The 27,809-nt window shown below is 40.7% G+C and overlaps 1 protein-coding gene across 1 annotated transcript in view; it reads left to right on the forward strand.

Moving 5' to 3' along the window:
* znf536 (zinc finger protein 536) overlaps positions 1-27,809 on the forward strand; it is a 166,059-nt gene that overhangs the window by 69,602 nt on the left and 68,648 nt on the right. The window contains exon 4 of the mRNA XM_079243641.1: positions 9,236-11,529. Coding sequence (XP_079099767.1) covers positions 9,237-11,529 — 2,293 coding nt within the window. The 5' untranslated portion in view covers position 9,236. The remainder of the gene's footprint in view (positions 1-9,235; positions 11,530-27,809) is intronic.

The following is a 27,809-nucleotide window of genomic DNA, read 5'->3' on the forward strand; positions in this document are numbered from 1 at the left end:
CGCCGCTTTCAGGCTTTGTCTTAATGCGTCTCTTCTTATCAACACATCGCCATCATTAATAATAAAAGCTGAAGGTCCGAGTAACCCCTGGAAACCAGTCTGACGTTAATGTGCAGCATATCTTATTAATACTGATGACCCCTCTCTGATAGCCACAGCTGCTTAGATTTGAGCAAAATAATGTCAGTCTTTGAGTTAAGCAAATAAAAAATCCATAACACACACGTGCATGTGTGTACATGTGTGTACATGTGTGTGTCCAGTGGCACAGTTACATAAAGTCTTTTTCATTCAGGAAAGTAGTTACCGTGTTTACTCTTTCTGCAACAGGAAGGTTGTTTCTCATCGTTTCTTGCCTTAATGAACTTAGCGTCTCATCAGCGCTAATGTTGTCTGTGTGTGTGTGTGTGTGTGTGTGTGTGTGTGTGTGTGTGTGTGTGTGTGTGTGTTGATAAAAGGGTCCGCTGTTGTCTTTGTGTGAAAAATAAGTCGGTGAGAACGCTGAAGGTCAGGCGGGGCACAGGAGAACGAGGAAACGCCGTGTTGGCCGCGACAAGCAGCAGCTCTGAGCTGAGGCTGCAGACAGATGAGAGGAATCAGAAACACACACACACACACCATGTCAGGATTCTTACTGAGCAAATTATTTAGCATTAAACTTCAATTCAGTCAAGATCTGTTTCCTCATTTTGGCCCAAAATGTTTTATGTCAGTTTGTCTCCCGACCTGAGCTCAGGTTAGTTTTCAGCTGAAATGTCTCAAAGTTTCATCTGGATGTTTTCCTGCTTTCAGCTGATGATCTCAGCTGTTAGGAATTATGTTTTTTTTTTTTCTTTAATCCATTCCTGATATTAGTTTACTATGGAAATAACACATTATTACACACTTAAGACAGAGAGAAAATGTAAAAAAAAAAAAAAAAAAAAAAAAACTGTTCTGTTTAATAAATCATTTTGAAAACATCATGAATGTGTTTTTTTACTTATTGAGATTGCAAAAAAGACAAAAAACATTTTTTTTTATTAAATCATGTGTTTATCTGTCACATAGTACGACCATCTTGTTGCTGAGTCCCGTAGAAGGTGTTGTTCTAAGTATGTCGGTTTTGTGGAAATACCTGAGGACTGTATCGTTGCTGAACCCCGTCCTGAGCCTGATCACCCCTCCATGTTGGAACATTTTCTTTGGCTTACCTACTAAACTAAACACATGCGCGTAAACTGGCCTCGTGGCGATTTCTTTCAGCGTTTGCGTGAAACGAGGGCCTGCAGCGCTGCATTCTGTCAGTTTGCCTCGGTACCTGAAGTCATCTTCTGTTCAACCTGAACTTTCTCTTTTTCTTCTCATTTAACTGCTATTTGCTGGTTATAATTACTAACCTGTGAGTAACAGAAAGTCTGTAAATGTGTTATTTTGTTCAGGAGCGACAGTGTGAACGCTGCTTGATGAAATGGCCCCTGGAGGTGAGGTCATGGAGGTCGTGTCCCCCATGTGTTGCTCAGTGTAAGGTTGTCCTGAAAGGCCCCATAGCTCTAGTTTCCTTACATCTATAACGATACACTGACTGTTGTCTGTGAGCTACATCATGTTAAAACTACAAAGATTAAGTTCATGAACTGCAGTGATAAAGAATCATCTTTTCATGCGGGCTGACCAGACCAGTGTGGAAGGGTCATGTTCGCCTTGCAGCGTGGGCACTCTGTGCCAACTGCTCCTCCACAGCTGGCCTTCATGCCCTTCTCTCACCGACGGGTCACATCAGCCGTCACCTGCAGACGCACCTGAACTCTCCGGTGTGTCTGTAGGACGTTTTTCTGAATGTGTAATTGCTCGTTGTGTCGTCCAGTGAACAGAGAGAATAAAGAAGAAGGGTTTCTCTGAGGTTTCACCCAACTTCCTGTTTTAATTACGGCTGCCTTTGACTGAGTCATTGGCATCGGTGCAAACGCTGCTTCCCTGGCATGTCTCTTCCTCCTTTACTCTTTTTCTCTTCATCAGTTTTTCTTTCATTTCTTCTATAAACCGTTTCATCCCTTTCCACTCCCCTGAACCATCTCTAATCTTAAGAGCAGTCACCACTTTGTTTTCTGATAAAGTCTGATAGATAAACATGCTCTCTTATGTCCCCGAGGCCCTCCACCCTCTCCCAGGAGCACACGCCTCTAAAGCACTTCCTCTGCTACAATTAGTGTGTAATAAATACACCCTGGCCTTAAAGTAGAAATTCTCTCTCTGTCTCTCTCTCTTTCCTTTTATATTAAGTGCTACATTAGATCATTGTACATATCTGGCTTTGAAAGGAGAGATAGCTGCGAGTGTGCTTCAGTGTGTTTCTCCCCTCCGATTCCCCAGTCACACAAAAAGTGCTTGAGAACAATAGCACTTATAAGGCCACTAAGATATATCGTAACATATGCTGAGAATCACAAGCATTTCCACTCAAGTCTCAGCTTCCTGATGGCTTTGATAAGATTTGTTTGCTTTCTTAAACAGGAAACGTGCTGCTTTAAGAAAAAAAAAAAAGCCTGCATGGTTGCAAAGTTAAACTTCTCAGAAAGCTGATGTCCTTTCAAACTCTTCAGATTAGCTCCAAAGAAGAGCGGAAAGGAGAGAAGAAAGATAGAACGGGGGAGTTTATCAAAGTGATGGAATAAAGAGAGATTTAACACGGTCATATTAAAAAGACATGCAGCAGTTTCAATATTTAAAAATCCCATTTGCTTTGACAGAAGAGCTTTTTCATTCAAGAGCATATGGCAGCAGTACCTGGATCCAGTTCCTCTCTTATCTCCCTCAAAGAAAAAGAAAAAAGGGGGGATACTTTAAACAGGCATTCAGACATTGAAGAATCATTCAATTATCGGCAGCATGATGTAAAATAATTACCTGACTCTCTTCCTGTAATGAGTGCTGCTAATTAGCCATGGACTTTTGTTTTAGTGGAAAAAAGGAGAACGTCCCAAACTCCCAACAGCAGAAAAGCTGTGAAATGTTATATGTTGAGGCAGCGCCCATCCTGTCTGTAAACACACACACACACAACATGCACTGTGACTCCACGACAGGCTCGCTTGGCTTGAAGGCATAAGTTACCTCTCTGCGTGCACACACCGCGCACGGTAAATAGTTGAGAGGCAAAGAAAGATCCTTCTTCTCTTAATTAGCTGTGTAACAATTAAAGTCTCCTCTTAGTAAATTGAACCTTTGTCTCCCTTGCCTCCTTAGCTGGATTTCAGCACCTGTCACAACAACCCCTCCCTTCAGCAGCACCTCTGCTGCTGCCACAGACCCACCACTATTACCTCCACAGCCACCCCCCACCCCTCCTCAATTGAAGTCATTATGCAAAACTCTAGCAGAAAGAGCGCAGCATGGGAGGAAGAAAACAGCAATTATTTCTGATATTCTGCTATTTAGGCTGTATTGACATTCATCTACTTTCTTCTTCAGTCTGTTTGTCTCTTCTTTTCCTCCAGAACCTGAAAATCAAAGTTAGACTGAGCTCAACTCTCTCAGTCTCACATCTCACATGTTATCTACGCGCTGCCCCAAAACTATGACCCTCAGATTGCTCTTTGTGTGTGTGTGTGTGTGTGTGTGTGTGTTGATGTTTGTAGCATTGAAATGCAGCAGAGAGAGTGACCAGTGATGTAAGCTATGACAAAAACACTGTGGTCATTGTCTCTCAGGCCTCTTTCTTCCCGTAGTCTAACCATGCGTGAGTGCTCTACACTGCTATGCTTGTTGTCTCAAGCTGACACACACGCACACACACACACACACACACACACACACACACACATATACAGAATAGCACCCTGTTTTTCTGACTGATTGGACAGAGAGAAGAGCTTAGTCACCAGACACAAAGCAGACCAAACCACACAGGTAGATTACAAAACAGAACAGATCTGATCTGAGCGCCGAGCGGATCGATCATCTCACTTCATCGGTTCTTTAAAAAAATGCAGGAAATAAAACTAAAGTGAAAAGGAACCACATATTAATGCAGTTAGTTTGCGCAAACGGAGCAACGATGGTGGCTGTATTCAGGCTGAATGGATGAGTTGTACCCCAGGTCCAACGCTTGCTTTCATCAGGACTTTAATTACTACTTATTTATTTGTTTGCTTGTTTATCTTTGACTTTCTCTCCCATAACTTCACCACTCGAAGTTAGGCTGCTTAACAAATGTTTGACACTGTTAATCCTGCGCTCATCACTCTGCTTTATTCACTGCTGCAGGGGTCTGACTATGCCACTGTGACCTCTATTGTAGCACACTCAGGAGGGGAGAGGTGTTCACAGATGTACATGCATGCATACACACACACACACACACACACACACACACAGACAGAGACATCTGCAGGTCATCATCATCATAGTGGGAATAATACCAGGGATGGTTATCATAAAGGGAAGCTTTGAGCTCCAGGCCGTCTTGGGAAGATGATTTGGCTGGCCCGGAACAATGAACTGTGGGAATCCGCTTGTCCTGCATTGATCTTCCTCCCATGGCATCCCCTGCAAGGCTGTCAGAGGGATAAAAAGACCCACAACATTTTTCTTTCTCTCTCTCTTGCTCCCTCCCGGTGTCTTTCTTTTCTTGCTGTCAGGAGGGCTCCCACTGATCAGTGGGGATGAGCTGAAAGTTGAACTACCTGTTGACAGGACCTCTTAAACAGCCCTCAATGATACATTGTTCAAAAGAAAGGAGGAAAAGCAGAGCCTCCTGTTCATTCATACTTGTCACAGATCTATTGAGTCTGAGTTCATGTCAAATCTTTGCTCCCTTGCTGTTATTTTCCCTGCAGAAGAGCTGCTGGGTTATGATATCCTTTTTTACATGATATGGAGTTCATGGCTGGTATTTTTATGTATGCAACGCAACAAACTCTTTTCTTTCTCCTGCCTGTGATCAGTGGTTTAACCCCATAGTGGTCCTGCAGTCCTGCAGGAATAGTCTGCTTGTGACCCACTGGAACACAGAAGTGTCACCTTCTCTTCTGACAAGTCTGGTAGAAAGAAAACTTTTTCAGGCTGAATCCCTCATTTAGTAAAAAAAGAAACCCATTTTTTTTTCTTTTGTCATTTTTGTCACAGAAAGTTTTGCTTATATTTGCAGCAAATTCCAGTTTTGAAGCTTCGCGTCTTCTTGATAGCAGTTCCATGAGTTCTGACAAAAGAGATGAAGATGCGTGATAGATTTAGGATTGACTGTGGCACGTGTGGTGTGACTGGATTCCATCTGAGGCCTTGTGCAGACTATTTTCACCTCGTTGCAGAAAGTAATAATGCAGTGAAGTCAAAGAGCGCGTGAGAAAAAGGAAAACAAGGCGGCTTTTTTATTGCATTAATTAGATGTCTTCCAAAGACCAAATGCAATAGAACAAAACACAAGCCAGAAAGAAACTCATATGCGGTGTGTTGTACCTACCAAAGCAAAAACTCCAACTAAACTACTCTTTGCTGGGAGGTAATTGATCTTTGAAATGATGAGGAAGTTCTGTTTGCTCTCTGAAAACACACTTACAGCTTTTTAATGAATCTGAATCTTCCTGCTGCTTGTCTAATCACAAAATATTTAGCATTCTAATCTCAGCACATGTAACATATGGTAAATTCCCACTTTGTCCCCTCAACATCAAAATGCTATGTTTGTAGCCCACTTGTGTCATTAATGATTTTGTGCAAAAATGATTGAATTCAGCATATTGTAATTAATGATTTATTTGTTTAATGCAATGAATTTGTTCATGAGAACTTAATGAGGTATTGCATTGTGATAAGTTGATAGGATTTGTGTCGATAAATGCCAAAATAACAAAGTAAAGTCCAACTAATGGCTTTTCGATCCTTTCTGACCCCCACCCTCACTCGTCTTTGTCTTAAATGTCAGGGAAAAGTTTTATGACAAACCACAGCCTGACAGCAAATTCACAACGCCTGCTGACAATTTATGTCTGTCATTGTTTATGTTAATATGAATGTATAATAGGTAGCGATTCCTAATATTAAAACTGTCTTTCATGTACAATAATTTATATGGTTAGAATTAGAGAGAAACACATTTAAATCCCATATGCATTTATGATGCATGCTACTATTGATAAGCCAGAAATGAACTGAGCACATTTAAATGGTGACTGAAATACACTTCCATTGTGTTACAGATACCACTTATAATTAAGCTGAGGATTGAAGAGAAACCAAGTGAAATCACTTTTGTGTGTATATAAATGTGCAGAGGATTTAGTGTGTTTACGAGTGCACGTGGTGCTTTGCTGAATATTAAACCACAAACTATAAAGACAACAACTGAACAAAACACGTCGTGAGAAAATGCTAAAGGAAGTCTTTGTGGTTTTAGAGGTATCAGAGGAGCCAATAGTTTTAATGAGGCAGCATTGCTGCACATGTCAGGAAATGATAAGGTTATACAGGTTAGAATAACGGCAGACACATACTGTACCCATACAAAAGTACAGAGAGCATCTGTTCAAACACGGATCTACAGAGCATACATGGCAGTACCACAGACAATGAGACATTCTCAGTACAACGAGGCCCCAAGTCTTTCCTTAATATAACTGGTAAGAATGCAAAAAAGACAAAAACCCTGAGCTTTGATCCTTTAAAAACATTATGCTATTTTGTTAATGTGTATTTGCATAGTGTTCTTAAGTGTGATGAATGCTTTGCATAAGAATAAGGATAATGGTGAGGACAGGGTCATAACGGAAGGACTTGCAACATACTCACAGTGTCTTTTAGAGGGCATCCGCATATTGAATTGTTGTCTGCAGTCAAAGGATTGTGTTTGAGGATATGTCTCTGCCGGTGTCTATGTGTTCCTACTTGCACATCACCCTTGAATTCCCTCGCATGTGTGTGTGTGTGTGTGTGTGTGTTGATGTGAGCAGAGGGGGGATGTCACATAAGAAATGTCCTTTTTAATCAGGGGAAAAAATATAAAATGACTCGGGAGCAAGGCAAGCATATTAATGTGCCTCATTTGCATACGCTCGTCAGCCAGGATACGTTTATAAAAAACACAAACTGGATTCGTCAGTTCATTTCACATTATTCCATTGTCTATCTGCCTTTGTTATATGTTAAAGATAAAGGCAGAAATCAAATTGAAGAAAAGGGCAAGCTGCTATCTCCCCAAATGAGCAACAGCTCATCAACCTAGTTTAAATCACAGATTTCTATTCCAAAAGACAGCCGCTTCTGTAAAAGGGACCCATTCAAATAAGGTCTTCTCCAATCTGCACGGCTGATGATGGAAAGTAGGGTGTCGTATAAATACAAATTTAAATCAAAAGTTATTTAAATATTTATTTGAACAGATCTTATTCATTCTGTGTGTGTATTTATATATGTACACATGTGTGTGTGTGTGTGTGTATGTATGTGCTTTTTTTTCATACTAAAATACTAAGAATACACAAAAATCTTCTTGGAGCTTTTTTAAAATGATTTCATCCTAAGATGAGTGGAAGAGTATTTAAATCACATGAGAACAGTCATAGGATCTCTTGTAAATTTAAGCAGGCTTTGACAGAAGCATATCTAACCGTTACACATAAGCCAGCAGAACATAGCTCAGCCATTATAGTCTTGATGAATTCAGTAGAATTGCTTTATAATACTTGTGGGGAGAAATAAGAAGAATTCAAAAGGCAGCCCACAAGTGTCACATTCCTTTAAACACAAGTGGAAACTGGTCACAGTGAGTAATTCATGTCCTCAAGATAAGAATCCACCATCAACAGTGTGTTGGAGGGGCCAGTAACTACAAGAACAGGCACCCCTTATGTCTGCTAACCTCCCACTGAGGGGAGGGCGGGAAAAGAGAGAATATTTTTCAAGTGAACATGATGCCAAATGAACCAAACACAATTTAGTCCACCAAGCTTCAGAAATATATGGTGGGTGTAGAAAAAGAAAAAGAGACTACTTTAGTAACTTATGCCATTAGTGTGTATATAATGCCTGAATACATGTGTATATATATATATATATATATATATATATATATATATATATATATATATATATATATATATATATATATATATATATATATGCAACTATTTACCTTTTTTCTATGAATATATATATATATATATATATGCAACTATTTACCTTTTTTCTATGAACAGCACACTCATTTAATTCCCTGACTCCAGTTCTAAACACTGTGTCTCTTTGAAAGTATTGTCTGATTATTATACTCATATATTAATGCCCAGTGGCATCCACTCTTGCCAGGTTGCATACTAATCAGCTTAATGAGATATTAAACAATATTTTGTTGACCAAAGCAGAACTCTGGTTTTTGTTTCTGAGCGTTTGACCCCTGCAAGCAGCCTGAAAGTGTGTGAATAGATCTTTATACCTCTCCATCTGGAGAGCAGATGGATCTGCATTAAAACCCATGTTCCTCTTTTTTAAATAATCCATCCTCTCATGTTACACATATGGAGTGAAAACACGGTCTGTGATGGTACAAAGCACACACACACACACACACACAAACACATATATATATATATATATATATATATATATATATATATATATATATATATATATAGTACTCTGAGTACAACTGTTGATTGTTTTAACTCCTTTTTAGACACTCTGAATCTTTAATTGTCAGGTGGAGACTAAAAAGTAGACATAGAGCGGTTCAGGAAATAGAAAAGCAGACTGCAAAAAGATTCACATCAAATGTAATACGTCTCTTTAATGAAATATTGCACCATAACAAGTGTCGTTGCTCGAAGATAAGAATGTTGTGTCTTCTGAAGTCATCCCTTGGTTTTAAGTGCCATTGTAAATATCATAATTGTGGTATTGAGGTGGCTTCTCGACGATGCAGTTGGTCTATTTCATTAAGGCGTGTAATTGCAGGAATTCTGATAGGATATGGGCACAAGTACCCTAATTATGCACCGCTCACTATGTATACAGAGTAATTATTCTATCCAAAATGGTTTCATGTTTCAAAATAGTTTGAAGGTGTCACAGCAGCTCACCAAGCCTTTCGTACTGACAACTGCATCTGTGCCTCAAGAACGCTGACGATATTTGTGTGGTGTGACACACCCAATCTGTTTTATTTGCCATAATTAAATAACAAATTAGATCAGAACACAGTACGACTCGGCACCCTGGTTGAATTACTTCTAAAATGCTCTCTTCTTTCTGTGTGGTTTTACAGGATGGAGGACTCTAGTTTATGTCTTGGTGTATCATCGGCAGTGCCCGACACGGATGCCCATCTGAGCAGTGCAGTGTTAAATGGCCGCTACCCAATCAGCCAGAAGCTTCACCAGCTTACGGCCCAGCTAGGACATGCCTTCCCTGACTTGCACCGCCCTCAACAGATTCCTGAAGAGAAAGCAGCCACCCCTTTGGATGAGAAGACACACCACACTGCCCTGGCCAGCCAACCCATCAGCAGTCAGATGGCCCTGTTAGCCAATCAGCTCAACCGAGACATTAATGCAGGAGCCCTGAGTGGGCTGAATGGGCGTGTTGACCTGCAGCAGTTTCTCAACGGGCAGAACTTGGGCATTATGTCTCAAATGAATGATATTGAAGATGATGCTCGCAAGAATAGGAAGTATCCCTGTCCACTGTGTGGCAAACGCTTCCGTTTTAACAGTATCCTGTCACTGCACATGCGCACACACACAGGAGAGAAGCCATTCAAGTGTCCCTACTGCGACCACAGAGCAGCCCAGAAGGGCAACTTGAAGATCCATCTCCGCACCCACAAGCTGGGGAACCTTGGTAAAGGTCGTGGCCGTGTCCGAGAGGAGAACAGGTTACTGCATGAGCTTGAGGAGAGGGCAATCCTGAGGGATAAGCAGATGAGAGGGAGTGGCAGTCTTCTGCAGACACCTCAACCACCCCATTTGGGCCTCAACAGCAGCTCCAACACTCTTCAGCAAATAGGTTCAGCCTGTGGTCCCCCACCCTCATCTGGCCTTGCCACTCCAGACACACTTTCTCAGCCCTCTTCTTCACCCAAGCCGGCTGGCACCCAGGAAGAACAGTCCCTGAATCCAACTATGGGTTTCCGTTGTACCTTCTGCAAAGGAAAGTTCAAGAAGCGCGAAGAGCTGGACCGCCACATCCGCATACTTCACAAGCCCTACAAATGTACCCTTTGTGAGTTTGCTGCCTCCCACGAAGAGGAACTGATAAGTCATGTTGAGAAAGCCCACATCACAGCCGAAACCACGCAGGGCCAGGGTGGTGGTGGATCTGGTGGCATGCAAATGGCCACTGAATTTCGTTGTGATGTTTGTGGCCAGGTGTTCAGCCAAGCATGGTTCCTTAAGGGTCACATGCGAAAGCACAAGGACTCCTTTGAACACTGCTGCCAAATCTGCGGCCGTCGCTTTAAGGAACCCTGGTTCTTGAAGAACCATATGAAGGTGCATCTTAACAAACTTGCCATCAAGAACAAACCACCACAGCCCAGTGAACAGGACCTGGCTGCTGTTAATAGCATGAGCAATTTGGCTCAGGAAGCTCATGCCAACCTTTATTCTCGATACATCTCCTGTCTTCAAGGAGGCTTCCTTACACCTGATAAACAGGGCCTGAGTGAGCAGCATCAGATGTTGGCTAAAGCAGGAATTGTCATGAAGGAAAAAGAGATGCTGGGAAAACTGCTTGGACCAATGGCAGGAGGAATGGGCCATGCTTTGGGTGAAAATGAAAAGCGCTCCCTCATTGGTTGTCTCAATCTTGTCCCACCACTCAAATCAAGCTGCATGGAGCGCCTTCAAGCAGCTGCAAAAGTGGCAGAGATGGACTCCCTCAATAGCTACCAAGCCTGGCAGATAATGGCTCGCAGTATGGATATAGACAGGGCTTTTATGCCGAAGGATCAGCAGCAGCACCAGCCCCATATAACTCCAGGGCAGGAAGATGACATGGGTGGTACAGGTGCCTTGGTTTCTTACCCAAAAGACAAACAAGACTACTCCTTGATTGCTTCAAATGATAGCTCCAAGCAGAAGCAACTGTCAGAGTCCTTGCAAGTTTGTAAGTCATCTGGTGGAGCCATGATATCTATGAAAGAAGATGGAAGAGGCTTTGAAAGTCATCGTGACCTAATGACCCACCATGGTAGTGCCGATGCTCCTGGGGCCCTGGCTGGCATAGGAGGTCCAAACATTGACTACAGCCTGTCCAATCTGTCCAGCTTAAAGGAAAAGCCTTCAGAGTGTCCTGATTGTGGCCGGATCTTCCGAACCTACCATCAAATGGTTGTTCACTCCCGAATACATGGTAAAGACAAACGAAGCATTGATGAAGCCCTGCAGCAAGGCCTGGATGAAAGACGTGGCTCAGCCAGTGACCCTGAGTGCCAGTCCATCAGCCGGTCCACCACCCCAGGTTCTTCCAATGTCACAGAAGAGAGTGGTGCTGGAGGAGGACATTCCCAGACAGGAAGCATCCAGGATGACAGCCCACATCCTTCCTCACCATCTTCAGGTAGGAGAACAAACTGCTAAATTATTTTTAGTGCTTTTTTTCCCCTCAGGATGTTCTTACAAATAATTAGATTTTTCCACTTTATTATGTGCTGTTAGCTGATGGTCAACATACAAAAGTGTGTCAAATAAATTTCTTTAAAAGGGACTTAGAAATACCCAATACATCAAAAAGATTCACACTTAACTAGAATACTTACTTTTAAAATATCTTCACACCCTCAGACACCTTCACAATAAGGTTTGCACTAAGACACTACACACTCATAAGTGTTACATTAGACTGTACAAACTATATGGATTCAGTTCAGTGGACATCAGCTGTCTCACTAACAAGTTCATGGGCATAGTTTCATGTTGTAATACTGTTACTGCAGTACTTGGCAAGCCACAGATGACTTCAGAGAATAAAAATGTAGAAGCAACCAGCGTCATAGTTGTATCCTCATTTGCAGGTTAGCTGTCTAAATCCCTGTGGAACATGAGTAAAGACGAGGAGCAGTGGGACAAACTTGTTCTAACCACAGCGATTAAAAATGTCTTTAATAAACACATTGAAGAAATCCATCCCCACCCCCTCTCCCCTACCCAGCAAAGACAAGCCGGCCGGGGCGAGATAAGTATATGTTTAGTGGGATTAAGGGAGGCTCATTGCTAATGATTACACAAGTTTTTAAAGGTAACTTTTGGTTGCTCCTTAGGGCACAATGCTGGCATTAAGAATTGCGTGCAGTAATTAGGTCATGAATATGTGATAATCAGACGGTTTAAGCTAAACAAGAGACTAATTAAAGATATACATATAAAGCAGGTCAAAAATTAGTCAACGTCATTTGCAAAAGCAAGAATGTGCTCTGAAGTCCTTAAAAAAATCAAAACACATGTATGCGCGCACACACACACACACACACACACACACATATATATATATATATATATATATATATATATATATATATATATATATAATTTTTTTTTTATAAGTCAGATATAAGTCAGAACGGCTTAGCTTAAGGCTGTATGCAACTTAATTCCACCAGTGGAGATGAATTTGTTTATTTATTCACAGAGGCATGAAGTCCTTATCAGGCCTGTGTAGTGTTATGGATTTGAACATGGGACAGGCTATGTTTATTTTAATCTAAGAAATAATAACAGACAACCCCCACCCCAATTAGGAATTAATGAAAATGAGAGTGAGATAAAAACCTATTTTCTTTATAGAGACTATTAAACATAACACTTTCTCAACAGGGTGGGGGTGCAGCGGATGTAATTATCTTCTGAATTTTAATGCCGAAGTTTTTTTTTGGTTTTTTTTCCACCCTATCGCCCCTCTTTCTAGTCCCCCCTCCTTATGTCTTAGCATCTCCTACTTTGTGTCTTTTGACTCAAGCACCTTGAATCTGATGGATATAGCTTCTGGCATAGCAACTACTTCAGAAGCACCGTCTACTACACAGAAAATAAACAAATGAAAAAGAAGCCAAAATGAGAGCAGAGGTATTCAGCAGTTTTATCAAATTAGAAGAGATTGCATTAGATTCCGTCTGTGTATGTGGTTAAATCATCAGACTGGTTCACAACCTTATAGTATTAGGATTTTTACAATAGAGTTTTAGTCAGTCTGCAACATTATTGTTGTTGATCCTTGTGCATATATTCAAACATGTATGCTGTGAATAACTCCTACATGACGGATAAAAAAAATATGAAAAAGTAGGGATATGAAATATGGAACATGAGTAAACAGGAACACATTTAACTAAATCTTAAGTTTTTAAAGTAAATGGATTTGACAGTAGAAATGATGCTAGTGCTTGTTTTACCACATCCTGTTTTTTTTTTTTTTATTCGGAGTACCAAACTTGACTTGTTGTTCCTCACAACTTACACAATGTGATTCACATTTGGAGCTCAGGGACTCTGAAATTAGAAGCTTTGATGCATGAGAAATAAGTGTAGAAAAAGGTGTCAGATTTCACCTCTGTAAAAATGTTTGTGTGCATGTGTGTGTGTGTGTGTGTGTGTGTGTCTGAGTGTTGTAGCGTATAGTATGCATGCATATCACTCTCTTCTGTAGCGAGCAGGATGTGGCCACTGTGCCATTGTACCACTGTCTTTATCTTAATAACTGCGCTTATAAAAGACAAGCTTGAAATTCTCACTAAATGTTTGCACCTGCAAGAGTGTGTGTGTGTGTGTGCGTGTTTCAGCACGTGTGTATGTGATTTTGTGTGATCCTTAGCTCTACTCTGCTCTCCCACCTACCCACAGCAATTTTGAGTTAAACTTAAATTATAGTAATCAACAATAACATCTCAACTGTGAAAGAAGGTCAAATCTAGCACTTTTGTCTTTGAGGTGGTGCTTGTTTAAAAGCAATGAACAAAAAATATATAAAAAAAGAGAAAAGTAAAGAGAAAAAGAGCATAAAAACAGAGCTTCCTGTCAAAAATCTGTGCTGTTAAGCTTTTGTTAAATAAGCAGTTTATGTAAAGAATACATCTATGAACATATATATATATATATATATATATATATATATATATATATATATATATATATATATATATATATATATACATATATATGTATGTATATATATATATATATATATATATATATATATATATATATATATATATATATATATATATATATATATATATATATATATATATATATATATATACATATATATGTATGTATATATATATATATATATATATATATGTTTATATTTGGCCATCAGGCCTCAAAGCTGTTATATTATAGGCTTTTGCATAATTTTTCTTTGAAACAGAGAAATAAAATAAAGGCAAAGAATTAATGTATTTATTATCATCAGAAAATAAAAAATAAAAAATACCCACATTCATTCATTCATTTTCTAAACCGCTTAATCCAATTCAGGGAAGCTGGAGCCTATCCCGGCTGGCTTTTGGCGACAGGCAGGGTACACCCTGGACGGCTTGCCAGTCCATCGCAGTATATACATATATATATATATATATATATATATATATATATATATATATATATATATATATATATATATATATATATATATATGTATATATGTGTGTATATTTGGCCATCAGGCCTCAAAGCTGTTACATTATATTAGAGGCTTTTGCAACAGGTAAACAATTCTCAAAATGACCTGCTTGGTGCTGAGGAGAGCATCGTCTCCTCTTTCACTTAGATATAAACCACCATAAAAAATTCTCATTTTGCATGATAGCGTCTTCTCATTCTGCACAATACAGTTAAAATCTGTAAAAAATTGGCTTTGCTGCATGCATGTAAGGCCTTAAGCGAAAGTTCTTCTTGCATGTATTTCCACAGCCTTCCCGCTAACCCTAAACCCCACTCCCACTCCTTTGCTTCCCGGCTGTAAAGGACTCTTTACACTCCCCCTGGCTCCTTGCTTCTCTTTCTCTCTCTGGAGAATCCCCCATGTCTACATTTTCTTTTGCGTTTTAACATGGCAGGGATTAGCCTGCATATCCCTGGTCTTACTACGGCTCAAACAAACAGGCAAAATGCTCGCTCCATACAAATTGAAATTGGATTTGCCAACTTGACGCCTTAGGTTATAAAGCATGGATATTCATCTAATTGCAGCAGTACAATGAAGGCGTAATTACACATGCAGACAAACTGTTACAGTGTAATGACTGTGTCATTGAAACAGGAATAAAGTAGAGCTGAACAACATCCAGACCCCTAGCAGTAAAGATGGTGGCAGTTTCAGTCCAGCTAGCTATCTTCAGTTGGTATTAATCAAGCCATCATCAATCTTGGCAAGGGAAACCTATCTTGCTCTGTTTCGTTCACTTAAAAGACATGCAGATCAGTCAAAGCCTGTACACTAAAAAGAAATATGTCATGACAAATATGTTTCTGAGCAAGAAGACGTTGGAGTTTTCTCTCAGTGTTCAGACTCTCTTGCACAATCCAAGACAAGCAGTGTAACTGGCAGCTCTTAAGAGGTAAATAAATGTGCGTCTCTATGTGTCAGCCCATTAACTGAGTGGCAGCCTGCCTATGGGGTGTCCCGTCTCTTTCTTAATATTAACTGCAGCAGTCATTTTAATCTCTTTTTTATGAAGAAAGGGCAGGTACGATATAGTGGAAGGATGTATTCAAATGCATGTGGTGCAATTACATTCAATATGCAAACATTCTTGGACAAGAGTAGGCTATATCAGCCATCTGCAAACAGTAAATATCCAAGAGACAGACCAAAGGCATACACAATGAAGCAAGTTTCACACACCCAGGCTATGTCTTCATTATATTGCTTCTCTAACCCAAACAACTCAGCTGTGAGCCAGTGGATTATAGCCACAAATGAATAAAAGACAAAGTCAAAGACAGACTTTCTGTTTTGCCTACACAGGGTTTAACCATGCTGATGCTTGAAACAAATGGCCAAGAATAGATTCTAAAAGAAATTTTTCTTCTCTCTTGTAATGAACAGGGCTCGATTACCACCTGCAATTGGCCGAGCACTGAAGGCTGCGTGTTCCCTGTAATGGCAAATGGAGAAATTACAGTTTTCAAGGAATATTTGCTGCTCAAAAGTCCTTAGCATGGCTTCTAGCTTATAAAGGAAACTAATTGAGGGTTAATATCTGTACAAGTGCTATATGAGTGTTTTGTATGAGGGAAAAGGTGACTGCAGCTCACATTCCCTTCACACAAAGGAAAGGTGTGTATTTCTAAAAGAATCTGTACAGATGAAACCTTGTGCAGAGTAACGGCCTCCGCAGAACTCGTGGCTTGGTTTGTGGTACTTCAGATAACATTGAGAAAATAAAGCTGCTTTACATCCATGAGTGAAAATATAACAAAAAATTGAGGAAGTTCCTGAAAAGAATAAAAAAGAAAAATATTTGCTTTACATGTGATGTTGCGTTGTTTCTATACAAGACAGCAACACTTAACCCTTTGCTTCCCGCTCTTCTGTTGGTGTTTCTGTGACTGTAATGACTTTGATTACAAATGTGTGTAAATAAATCTGTCTGAACCAGTTTTACCACTTGGTTTGGGTATTTAATACCAAAAGTACCTATTTGTTATCCCCTTTTGGTTTTGAGATTTGACCATTTAACGTTTACCGCTATTTTATCATCATTTTAAATTTTATTATTTTATCCAAAAGAGATATAAAACTCCAAAGAAACCTATTTTTCCGTCCTTGTTTTACCTCAGTGCAACCTTTAAAGGGTTAATATAACACCAGACAATCAGCGTCACATTCTATGTGTGTAAAGCTACGCGCATTAACAAACAATGAATTACTTTGCTCATATTTTTTTCCCATTTCTTCCGTCAGCACAAATGACTTTGTCTTTGTAATTGACATCCATTGCTCTACTACTTCCCCCTTGCACTATTCTTCTTTTCTCTATAATCAGAGAACTCAGTAGTTACAAAACCTGAGGTTTCTACCCCCCACTCATGTGAAGAAGTCTGGCCTGTCATATCTGTATTTTTTATGTGTCACCAAACTTAAATAGACAGTCATTGTGTTACAGGCACATTCATTCCCTGAGCTGTATTTTTGTACAGTAGGTCAGGACTCTGGTGTCTGGTAAATGATAAAAGTTCTATTCAAACGCACTAATTGTCAGTGTGCTGCTCTGATTGACATGTCTTGGATAAATGCAGACTTAGTATTTTTGTACACGCTTGCACAATATAAAAGGCCAATTTATTTCTCTGTTCTCCTTTTCTTTTTCCTTGCACAGTTCATTTGATTTTTCGTCTCTTTTTTTAACTCTCTGCCTGTCTCTCCAACCCCATCTCTCAGACTCAATTTGTAAATATTACCCATGGTGGGAATTAGCCCAGGCTTTTTAGATATTTAAAATTTCAATTGTATTCCAACGAGTGTGTTTGATCAAGGCAAAGACTGCAAGGCTCGGTTTGCTCCTCAGTATTCCTGGGTGGCTATCAGTGGCCAGCCTTGTCCTTATGAAACATTTATCAGCCTGTCTTATGTCTTAATGATTGCGTTAGGATTCCCTGCTTGGTTATGTAGTCAGGACAAGAAAGAAAAAAAATGGACTGTTGAGACAGTGAGAGAAGATGAAAAAAATGACACGGGCAATCCAGAAACAAGAAGAGGAAGATGACAGGGCATCACATTCCTCAGTAAACAGCACTGCATTATGCCATTTTCTCTTTTCAGCTCCAAATCTCTGCCAAAACATACCTTTCCCTTGGAATAAGCTTGCTTCAGATACACACACACACACACACACAAACATACCCCGCTTCTTCTGTCTTCCCCATTTCTGTTTTATGTTTTTATAATTAAAACATAATATTTATCTTTCCACAACAGAAGGCTGCCTTACACTGTCAGGTAGACTGTTTGCATATTAATATTCTTAATACATCAACAAGCTATCTTCTCAGGTGTCATGCTAAACCTGAGCAGGAAGAGAGAAAGAGAAGCTGACTCGCAAAGGCAGCTCCGGTTTGAAATGCAGAGCAAAACTTAACGTGACTGACCAGGCGGGCGAGGAGACTCGCAGTAACGGGGAAAGCCTTGAAAAGACAACAGAAAAAGAAAAAGCACAAGAGAGATGACATGAATTAACATGACTGTCACCATTTGTGCTCGCGGTGAAGTGTGTTTACCTAGTCGCGGCATTTAGATGCACATAGAAATGCAGAGATCCAGACTAAATAAGCATTTCCCCCTCTTTCAGTCAGAATCAGCTTCCAAACTCTGCACGGGTTGGAAAGTTTCTCTTCTTTGATTGTTTATGTGTGTGCTTAACAGAGAGGCTTGTGGTGGGGGTGGGGGGTATGTAGAGGAGGGCAAAGCTGAATGAGTGTGAATGCCAAGTTCCTTTTCTCTCCGTCTGGTGACAGCTGTCTGACTCCGTCAATGTGGGATTCCTGTGAAATGAGGCAGGCTCTCAGTCAGGGAATGCAAATGATGGTACTGGATGGTGAAGCAAGTGGCAGAATTGAGGTACAGAGTAGTTAGCGGTGGGTGAGGGGGAGCTTTGTTTGAACAAGTCAACTTGGGCATGATTGGGTTTCCTCCTGTGTGTGAAAATGCAGGAGAATACATTGACCTTTGCCTCATGAAAAATGAAGGGCCAGGGGTGCGATATAATGACCGAGGAATCTCTTGCTTGCTCTTCTTCTTCTCATTCTAACCACTTTTCTTTTGGCTCTTTCTCTTCTTCTCTTTCTTTATCATTCTCTAATTTTGCCTCTCCCTCGCTTACCCCCTCCCCCTCAGTCCCCTCCTCTTAACCCCATTGACAGTTTGCATAAAAAGCCTTTTGTATCAACATCAGGGCGCTGACATGAGAGCAGAAAGCTACATGAAAAATTAGCTGTTTTCTTAGCTGCAGCTATCTGCTCATCAAAAAAAGGAGAGAGACGGAGAAAGGGGGAAAGGACGGAAAGAGAGAAGGGAAAACGGAGAAAGAGAGGGAGAGGCAAAAAATGAGAGGAATTAAGTCCAGGGATTAAGATCTCTGAGCTTTCTTTTTTTTTTTTCTTTCACTCTCTCCCCCTGCCACATTCCAATTGTTCTTAAAATATTTGGCAATGTCAATTAGTAAGTGAGCAGAGCTAGCTGATGAACACAATTTTCCAGGCGACTGAGCACCCTATTGTTGTGGAGCGAACAGCAGATTTCTGAGGTCATTATCATTCCCTGTTAGCCTTGCCCAGCTGCTCTCCTCTTGGCTCCAGCCAAACTCAGCTCTCCTCTTTCCTTTTACCCCTCGCTCTTATATATCATATCCCTCTTTCCTTTCCACTAACCCTAACCCCCCCGAAAAAAGAAAAAAAAATCGGCCAGTAGCTGACAGCAGGGGGCCTTTTTTATTTTTTGATGCTGTGAAACTATATGTTTAATAAACCAAAGGCAGAAAAGAGGAAGTGCTTGAAAAAAAGGAAAAAAAAATCCCATGTAGGAGGCAACTTAAAAAATAAATAAACAAAAACAGCTTTTTTCAGGAACAGACACAAGTGATGTAACATTTTTGTTCTCCAGTCACATGTTGCATTGTATTTTACCCTCTTAAGTAGTACTTAATGTAAGCTGATGGTTTAAAACACTTTGTCAGGAATGCAGAAAAACTTTGGTATAAACAAAATGACTGTACTGAGAAATTCTCTCAAGTCTTTTTCTTAAAGCAAAGACGTTATTTTCCAGGGTGACCTCAGTTAAAAGCATCACGTAATTTGTGCTTAAAGCCTTTTTCATTAAAGAAAAGTCTCATGCATAAATGCAGTAAATGCACTAAATGTAATGCAGATGAGACTTAAGATAAAAAAAGAAACACCTGCCTGCTGTTACAATGGAGTTCTAAAGAAGTGAGTTCTCTCTTGTATTGCACAAAGCATCCAGGTATCTGCATCTAAACATCCAAAGGTGTCTTTCATTTTTGTTTAAGAAATGATGAAAGACCCTTTTGTACAAAAGTACAAAAACAAAAAGAAAAAAAAGTGAAGGAAAAAAATCTGACTTTTTCTTTTTTGTAGTTTCCAGCTGCACATCTTAATGTGTTCCCAGAGGCTGATTCTTCCTCCTCCTCTACACCCTCTTTTTCTCCTCAGTCTTACTGTACCCCTACCATGTCCAACACCACCACTCATTTACCGGGGCCCTCCTTCCCTCCGTCCCTCACACCAACATCTTTCCTACAGCAGATTTAGAGATTTGGGAGAGCACGAAACTTGTATGTTTTGTCTTCGGTTAATCCAGTGTAGCGCTACGGCATTTAGATCTGAAAAACGGGAGCTTATTAAAAAGCTAAGTTTCTCCTGTCTCTCTTAATCCAACCTGTGGAAAGTTTGCTCCAAAAATGAGAGATTTCAGTGGGTGCGTGGGTCCTTCTTTGTGTGTGTGACTGTTGTAAAAAGAAGAGGAGAAAAAGAAAGAGAGGAATGGAGAGAGAGTAAAAGAGTGAGAACGAAAAAGGGTGAGCGGCATCAAAGCGTTGCTCTCAGCTGCAGCTGCCAAGCTTCCTCGTCCCCAGTTAGCAGCCATCCAGCTGTCAGGCTGCGCGAAGAGGAAGAGAGGGGGGAAATCTCTCACCAGCCATATGGTCCCCAGTTCTGTCAGAGACACTCCACGCTCTGTGGGCAAATGGCAAACTCATATAACTAATCAACACTCTTAATATCCAGACCTGAGACCAAGGATATTTTCAGGCTTGCCTTTCAACAAAATGGCAAAAGGGAGCATTATGGGAAGAAGACCAGACACTTAAAACATGTGTTTGTTGGGTAACATGACTTTTACTGGATGTAGGTTCAGGCCAGAATTGAGGATTATTGCTGGTTTATCTACCCTTTACTGTCTGAGACTGTTTGCCCAAAGATCATTGGCTCCTGATGAAGTCATAATTCTTTAATGTGAAAAGAAACAAACAAACAAAAAAACAAAATAAAAATAAAATAAAATCATATGTATATATATATATATATATATATATATATATGTATATATATATATATATATATATATATACACACACACACACACACACACACACACACACACACACATATATATATATATATATATGTGTGTGTGTGTGTGTGGGTATTTTTTATTTATTTTATTTTCTGATGATAATAAATACGTTAATTCTTATCCTTTATTTTATTTCTCTGTCTGTTTCAAAGAAAATTGAGTTAAAGAATAAAAGAGCATCTATACAAAAAAACTTGGTTATATATATATATATTTAAGACAATTATAAAAGTCTTACTATCAGTAAATTGCAATTAAATTAATAACTCTTAAACTCCCCAAATTGCACAAATATGGTGGACATCTACAAGTCTTTTTTCTCCCAGCTGAAAATTTAGAGAATAATATGTGAGGTGGATTTACTTGAACCCTCCATTTAGTTGAGCAGAATTTGTTAGCTTTAGCATTGCTTGCCCCAGAGAGAATGGGCTTGTGCTGTATCTGTTAGCGGGATGCTACACCTGCTCATTTAATCCTGGCAGGCCTCAGCCTCTCGTCTTTCTAGCTGCAGTAACATGTGCCTTATGGCACCGCAAGCCGCACTGAATCACAAAGAGGTTTGATAGTATTACAATGACACTGGTGTGTGAAGCTTGAAAACAACCATGCCACCCCCCCCCCCCCCCCCCCCTCTTTTTGGGGAATAAAAACTGTGGATCCCCCCTCCCCCAGTTTTTCTTTTCTTAACTAGGCAGCCAATGCTTCAGACCACAGGTGGAGGATGTGGAAATGTGTGTGTGTGAGAAAGGAGATGCATACCAACAACAACTGATATGGAGGAGAGATGCATGAGAAAGAAATCAGAAAAAATCTGGAGATTTGGGTTGGAGGGAAGTGGGGAAATTGGGGGAAAAGAGGGGATGATCCAAGCCCCACAAATCTTTGCTCAACCCAACAACCTGAAGCAGAGACCATTAAAAGCAGCGAGAGCTGGGTGAGATATCAGCCTAGATGGATATGGTGGCAGCAATGGTTTGGAGGGATGGTAACTTTAATGGCCCCACTGGGTTTTTAATGAGTGTTGTGCCCCAAACAAAATGAGCTAATTAGTGTTATCATCCATACATCAGACCCTACACTCACCCGTGCATTCTCAGGCACACACTCACACACACACACACACACACACACACACACACACACACACACACACACACACACACACACACACACACACTGCTGTACACAACACAAACACTTCTGAGCTTTTTGCGGCATGTGGTAGTTTTCAGTATTTAGACTTGATAACCCCCCTCCCCCCCACCCCCACCTTCAAATGACAGTATTTCTTCAACACTCACTCAATTCCTTGTTTTATTTTCATTGGCATCCCATAAAGTCATATAGACACATTTTTCCATACAAAACAAAATAAAAACGAGGAAAACTGCAGCCCATGAGGCCGCGGCCTGTTTGTGAGAGCAGCGATTAAGTCTACACTGGTTTAAAATACGGATAACAATGCCACGAACGGGTATTTGGAAAAACAAAAAAGGGCTCAAGCCAATACCATGGCATTTGAGCTCAAGCTTGTGTTACCTGTGCGTAAGCCGCGTGTTTGTCACGCCATCGCCTCTGGTTGACCACGCTGCCCCACCAGCCCCCACTTTATTTCTCTTGCACTAAGCCTATTATAAAATCAATAAACAATTGAGCTTTTTTCCAGTCCTTTTAAATCTTTTTCTCCTCTATATATCCTCTGAGATGAAGGGGAAGCATGCAGGCAGCAGAGTGGAGAACATGGGGAGGAGGAAAAGAAGAAAGAAAACCAGCTCAATAACTCCTTTTCCTCCTTGGATCGGGCCTGTTTTCTTCTTTTTTCCCAACACTGAGCTTCTTAAAACCGTTTTTGACCCTGAGATGTGTCATTTACACTTAAACACAGTTATCTATTTTGCTTTAACTAAAAGAAGACTTATGAGCAGAGAAGAGGAATAATTTCCCTGCTTGATCCAATATTTGTCATCTGTATTTTGACTTCACGGTTGGGTTTTCATCATCTCTTGTCACTTAACATCAAATTTCAAGTTGGCATGGCTAAAAGAAAGCTCATGGGAATGATTGAAGTATTTTTAATTGTCACATTTGCGAAATGTAATAACTCTTGAGTTGATAAAAATCAACAAACACCAAGTCTAATAGCTGATTTTCAAATTAGACATAAAAAAGTGACATTCACAGATTTTAATTCCCTTTGTCAGTTTAAACTCATATTTCAAACTCAGTCATCTTGAGATGACAATCACACTACGTTTTATTCCACCAGTCACACACACGGTTTGGAAATGAGAGGGTCTGCAGTGAGGCCTACCCCGTTTTCAATTTCTCCTCCACCTTTAGTGTCTTACTTTGTTTACTCTTCTCTGCATGCACATACTGTAATTATCAGTGATCAAAAAGGGTGCAGGTTTTTCTGCTGATACAGTCAGTGTGTGTTGCCATATTATCAGCCATACTAAACAAGCAATTTGCCAGAAATAAGGCTTTGACTAACTCACTTAAATCCAGACAGGATGCAATATATTCCATAGAGAGCGAGTAAAAGTAATTATCTATATAACAGCTGCAGATGATGACACACTGTCACACCACTGTTTGAGATAATACAGAGCATTTGAACAGTTTTGGTCCAGTCATTCTTCTTTAGCCGGCACATTTCCACTCTTCCACCATGCCTGCTGTATACTGTCCAGTGGCTGGACTTTTGACTGCAACAGATTTCAACAAGCTGTTGATTGTGTCATCTTGGATTTTATTCTTATAGCTAGCCTTCTTGGCTGACCCTTGCTTCAACATGTCTGCTATTGGCTAACCTTCCTTTTAAACAAGTTGTCATTGGCCAGCAATTACCACCCACCCACCCCCCATTCTTGAGCCAAGCCTTGATTGCATGATCTCTGGAAGGCTCTCATCAGGATGGTCTAAATGAGAATGGATGTTGACTATCGTGGTCAGTCATCAACCCTTTCCTATTCGTTCCTTGGAGACAGGACTCACCATGCGCCTACAATGTGTTGATGCTGGGGCTAGCATTTGGCTGGCTCAGTGCTATTCCCAGGGTTTGTACCCCACAGAGACCCTGTGTGGGCCGCTGGTGGTGACTGTGCCACAGGCAGCATGGTGTGGCCATGTGTGTCACATCCCCCCTTGTCATCCCACCAGACGGAAGGCTGTATCATGGCTATCGTCCTGTCACACTTGGATGATGTTTCTTCGCCTCAGAGTTTGACAGTGACTTGCCTTGGTGACAATTACCATGAGAACCAGCCTTCTTATCCACCTGGTTCAAAAGGTCTGCATGCCGAAGATTGGCAGGCGTTTCATTTTCCCTCTCTCACTGCTGTCACACACTGCTGTTGAGTTAACTGGTCCACTCATGTTTCTATCTTTTATGACATATTAACCCTCCTTTTCAGATCATGATATCTATGTGCATGTAGCCAACCCTGCACAGACAGCAGGCAAGCCCTGACACTGTTTGCAGGCCCTCCTGTCACTGTATGAGAGCAACATTCAACAGGAGAGCAAGAGAAGTAGAAAGCCACACTGTAAGCATCCATAGTCCCTCCCTTTCGCTCCTTCTTTCGCTTATTTCCACTGGGAGGAACACTGACCTCATTTGTGAGGACAATAACCCCCTTGACTTTGGGGATTAAGACATGAAACCTTTGTGGATTAATTAGGTTCAGAGCTGAATTCATTTTGTCGCCATGGAAAGCAAAAAGACAAAGAAGAAAGATGAAGATATGGGCTATAGGCTCTGTTGTGAATTTGCTGTTTGTCCAGATAGGTGTATTGAACACATTTTAAAATCCCGCAACAGAATGAAACGACTTTAGATTCCTAAGTTCAGAATTAGCATGAGAAGTAGCAGTAAGACAAACTGTCGAATCCCAGCCCGCATTAGGGGGTGTTATACGTCAGTGCTGACTTCAGACCAGGGTTTTGCAAGCATGGAAACAATGTTAGCCCTCTGAGCTTAACTCGTTGGCAAGGTTACACATGCAAATATGGTTTGCCGGACTATCTTCAATCCGCAATAGGCTGCAGCCTGAATCTCCGCATTCATGCCTCTAGATCTACTCTTAAGCTTGTCACACATAATGTAGCAAGCAGCAGTCCTGACAGTGTTGCAGGAATCACATTATCTCAGTTGTCTTGGTAACAAAGCAAAGTGTTTGTTTTCCAAGATGCAGTGCAATTGCAATTTAGACGGTTTACACCTATTGTGTTTGTGTATGTTTTTTTTTTTTTTTTTTCTTTTTCATCAAGAGCATATGTTTGAATGTGTCTTTAGCTCACAAAAGAGGCTGTTTGTTAGACGTTTTGTTGACAAAATAACAAAGGTGTTTGTTTCACCAAGGGCATAACAGAAAATGTGTTAAAGTATTTTTCCTGTCATCCTGTACTTGTTGTAAATAAAAGCAACTGTTGTCTTATTAGAGTAACACCTCCTAAACGTGACAGCCTCAGGTAAAGCTCCCTTATGGACCGGCAGTTGAACATGTGCTTGATGAGATGGCTTCCTCACTTTCATTTACAGTTCCACTAATAAACCCAAGTCTCGTCACCGCCACTTTTTTCCCTTTATATTTTTGGATCTGCCCTAAAGTTAACCGTGCCCAATGTCCCACTCAGCGAGCATATGTCTACACGGATGATAAAGTTGTTTGAGCCAGTGATTGTGTTTTGTAGCATTTCAGTACATAGTTCTTCAAAGTAAGTATTCCCAGACTTCAGTTGTACACAGATCTGGTTCTAGATTTCCAGATCTGCCTAAATCAGGTGTTTTGCAAGAGTTGACACTTTCTTAAAGGACATTTAGGACATTTTGACTTTGGATGCATTAAGAACATCACAAGGTATACTTTTTTTTTGGTTCAAACTAGGTTAAAAAGACAAAAAGTACTAAGCAACGACACAAAGGGGCTCAAGTATTGGCTCTCTAGAGGCCTCTGTGTAGCCACATTTAACCCCAGGGCCTGAATCCAGCTGCCAGGAGCTTGTGTCTTCCCTCCTGAGAACACAGGTTTATCCTGGGCTTTCACAGATTCACATTTTTCCCAGTGGTCCTCTCCATTCCTCCCATTCTCTCTCTTAAGACACAGAGCTAAGTCGGGGCTAAGCCACAAACCACCCTCATGGGAGGATGGATCGACCAAATGCCACCTCTCCTGGCAGGTCTCTCAGGTAGGGTCTGATTGTGCTGCTGCAGTTCTCCAAGAGCCAGAATTTCATATTAGACACAGAGATGAGGAGTGGATTTTCAGGACCAGGATATGAAAGCCGTTTTGGTCAATCTTCCTTCTCAATATCACAATCTTATTTGCTCATGCTCTCTGTTTTTGTCCCCTCTCTTCACTCATCTCCCTTCCTTCCTGATCCGTGAGCCCAGCCCATGCTTCCCATTCCTACCTGTTCTGCTGGTACTCAACAACAGAGGATTTTGGATTTTCTCTTCCCTGGCATTGCCTTTTTTCATCTTTTGAAGAGAAGAGCAAAAAGAGGATCAGGAATTGAAAGTTTGTGGAGGAAAGTTTTTGGAGGACGTTTCTGGATTATGTTCACAAGGCACAAGCTGCTCACAGTGTGAACATGGCACGTTGTCAATGAGATCTATTTCCATGACGATTATTTTTATACTCCAACAATCAGGGAGCTGACAGCACTGTACCACAGGAGGAAAAAAAGAAGTACTTCTTCCAATTCAATACACACTCTGTAACATTTTAGCTGTAAATACTAACAATGCCATGAGGGAGAACATAATGACAAGATATCAGCCTTCTTTTCTGGTGTCACCAATTCCCATTTCAGCTCAGCTAAATGTCCTGTTTAGTTGTCAAGTGTTTGTGCACCAAACCTCATTCTGCGTACATCTTCTAATCGGATGGTCTCTACTGTTCAGTGTTGCGGTAAATGCAACATCTGATGGCTTTCTGAAATCCAGCGTGTTGGACAGGTGAGATGCTGCAGCGAGCATCACTTTTCTGATGTGAGTTAGCACCTTGTCACCCTTCCCCATCTGTAAGCTTTCAAGATTCTCGTCCATGTGTGCGTGTATGTGCACTAACATGTTTCACAGCATCATCAGAAGTCGTTCGGAGTGGTTTTGTGCATAGCTTGTCCAAGAACTGAAAGCAAAACTAAAGAAAAAAAAGATGAAGAAGAAAAAAACAGAACATTTGTGCAGTCTATCAAAAATATGGCAACTAAACAACAGATTTGGAATTCACTGCTATATTCAGTGTCACTATTTGACTTGGTGTTTGGCAGACTAAAACACAGTGCAGATTGAGAGACAGTGTCACAGGGAGAAGGGAATGCCTTGCCTTCTTCATGTGCCATTTTGATTCCTTACATTTCCTGATTTTATCTTTTTTTTCCCCTTTTATCCAAAACCGGAGAATCACACGATTCACTTTCACATTCCGCTTTACACAGTCACTTATATTTGACAGCATCCAGGAGGTACACGATGCATCTCCATGCATGTTCCACTCTTCTCCTAATGTCTTGCGTGCTCAGTGGGCTGCTGGAGGGCTTTCCGCTAGACAGAAGGGCTCGGCTGCAGAATGGGGTGAGAGCCAGGCATCTTGATGATTTTTTCGGGGAGCATCACCATCCCTCTGGAAGTGCCAAGTATGCACCAAGGCCATGCCATTCACCATAGAGAGTGTGTTATGGGGGCATCTTCCATCTCTTCCAGGCATCTCATAGTTTGTAACACAAAGATGAGTCTAGTTGCCACT

Source organism: Telmatherina bonti, assembly GCF_933228915.1.
Source record: "Telmatherina bonti genome assembly, chromosome: 1".
Taxonomy (NCBI): Eukaryota; Metazoa; Chordata; class Actinopteri; order Atheriniformes; family Telmatherinidae; genus Telmatherina; species Telmatherina bonti.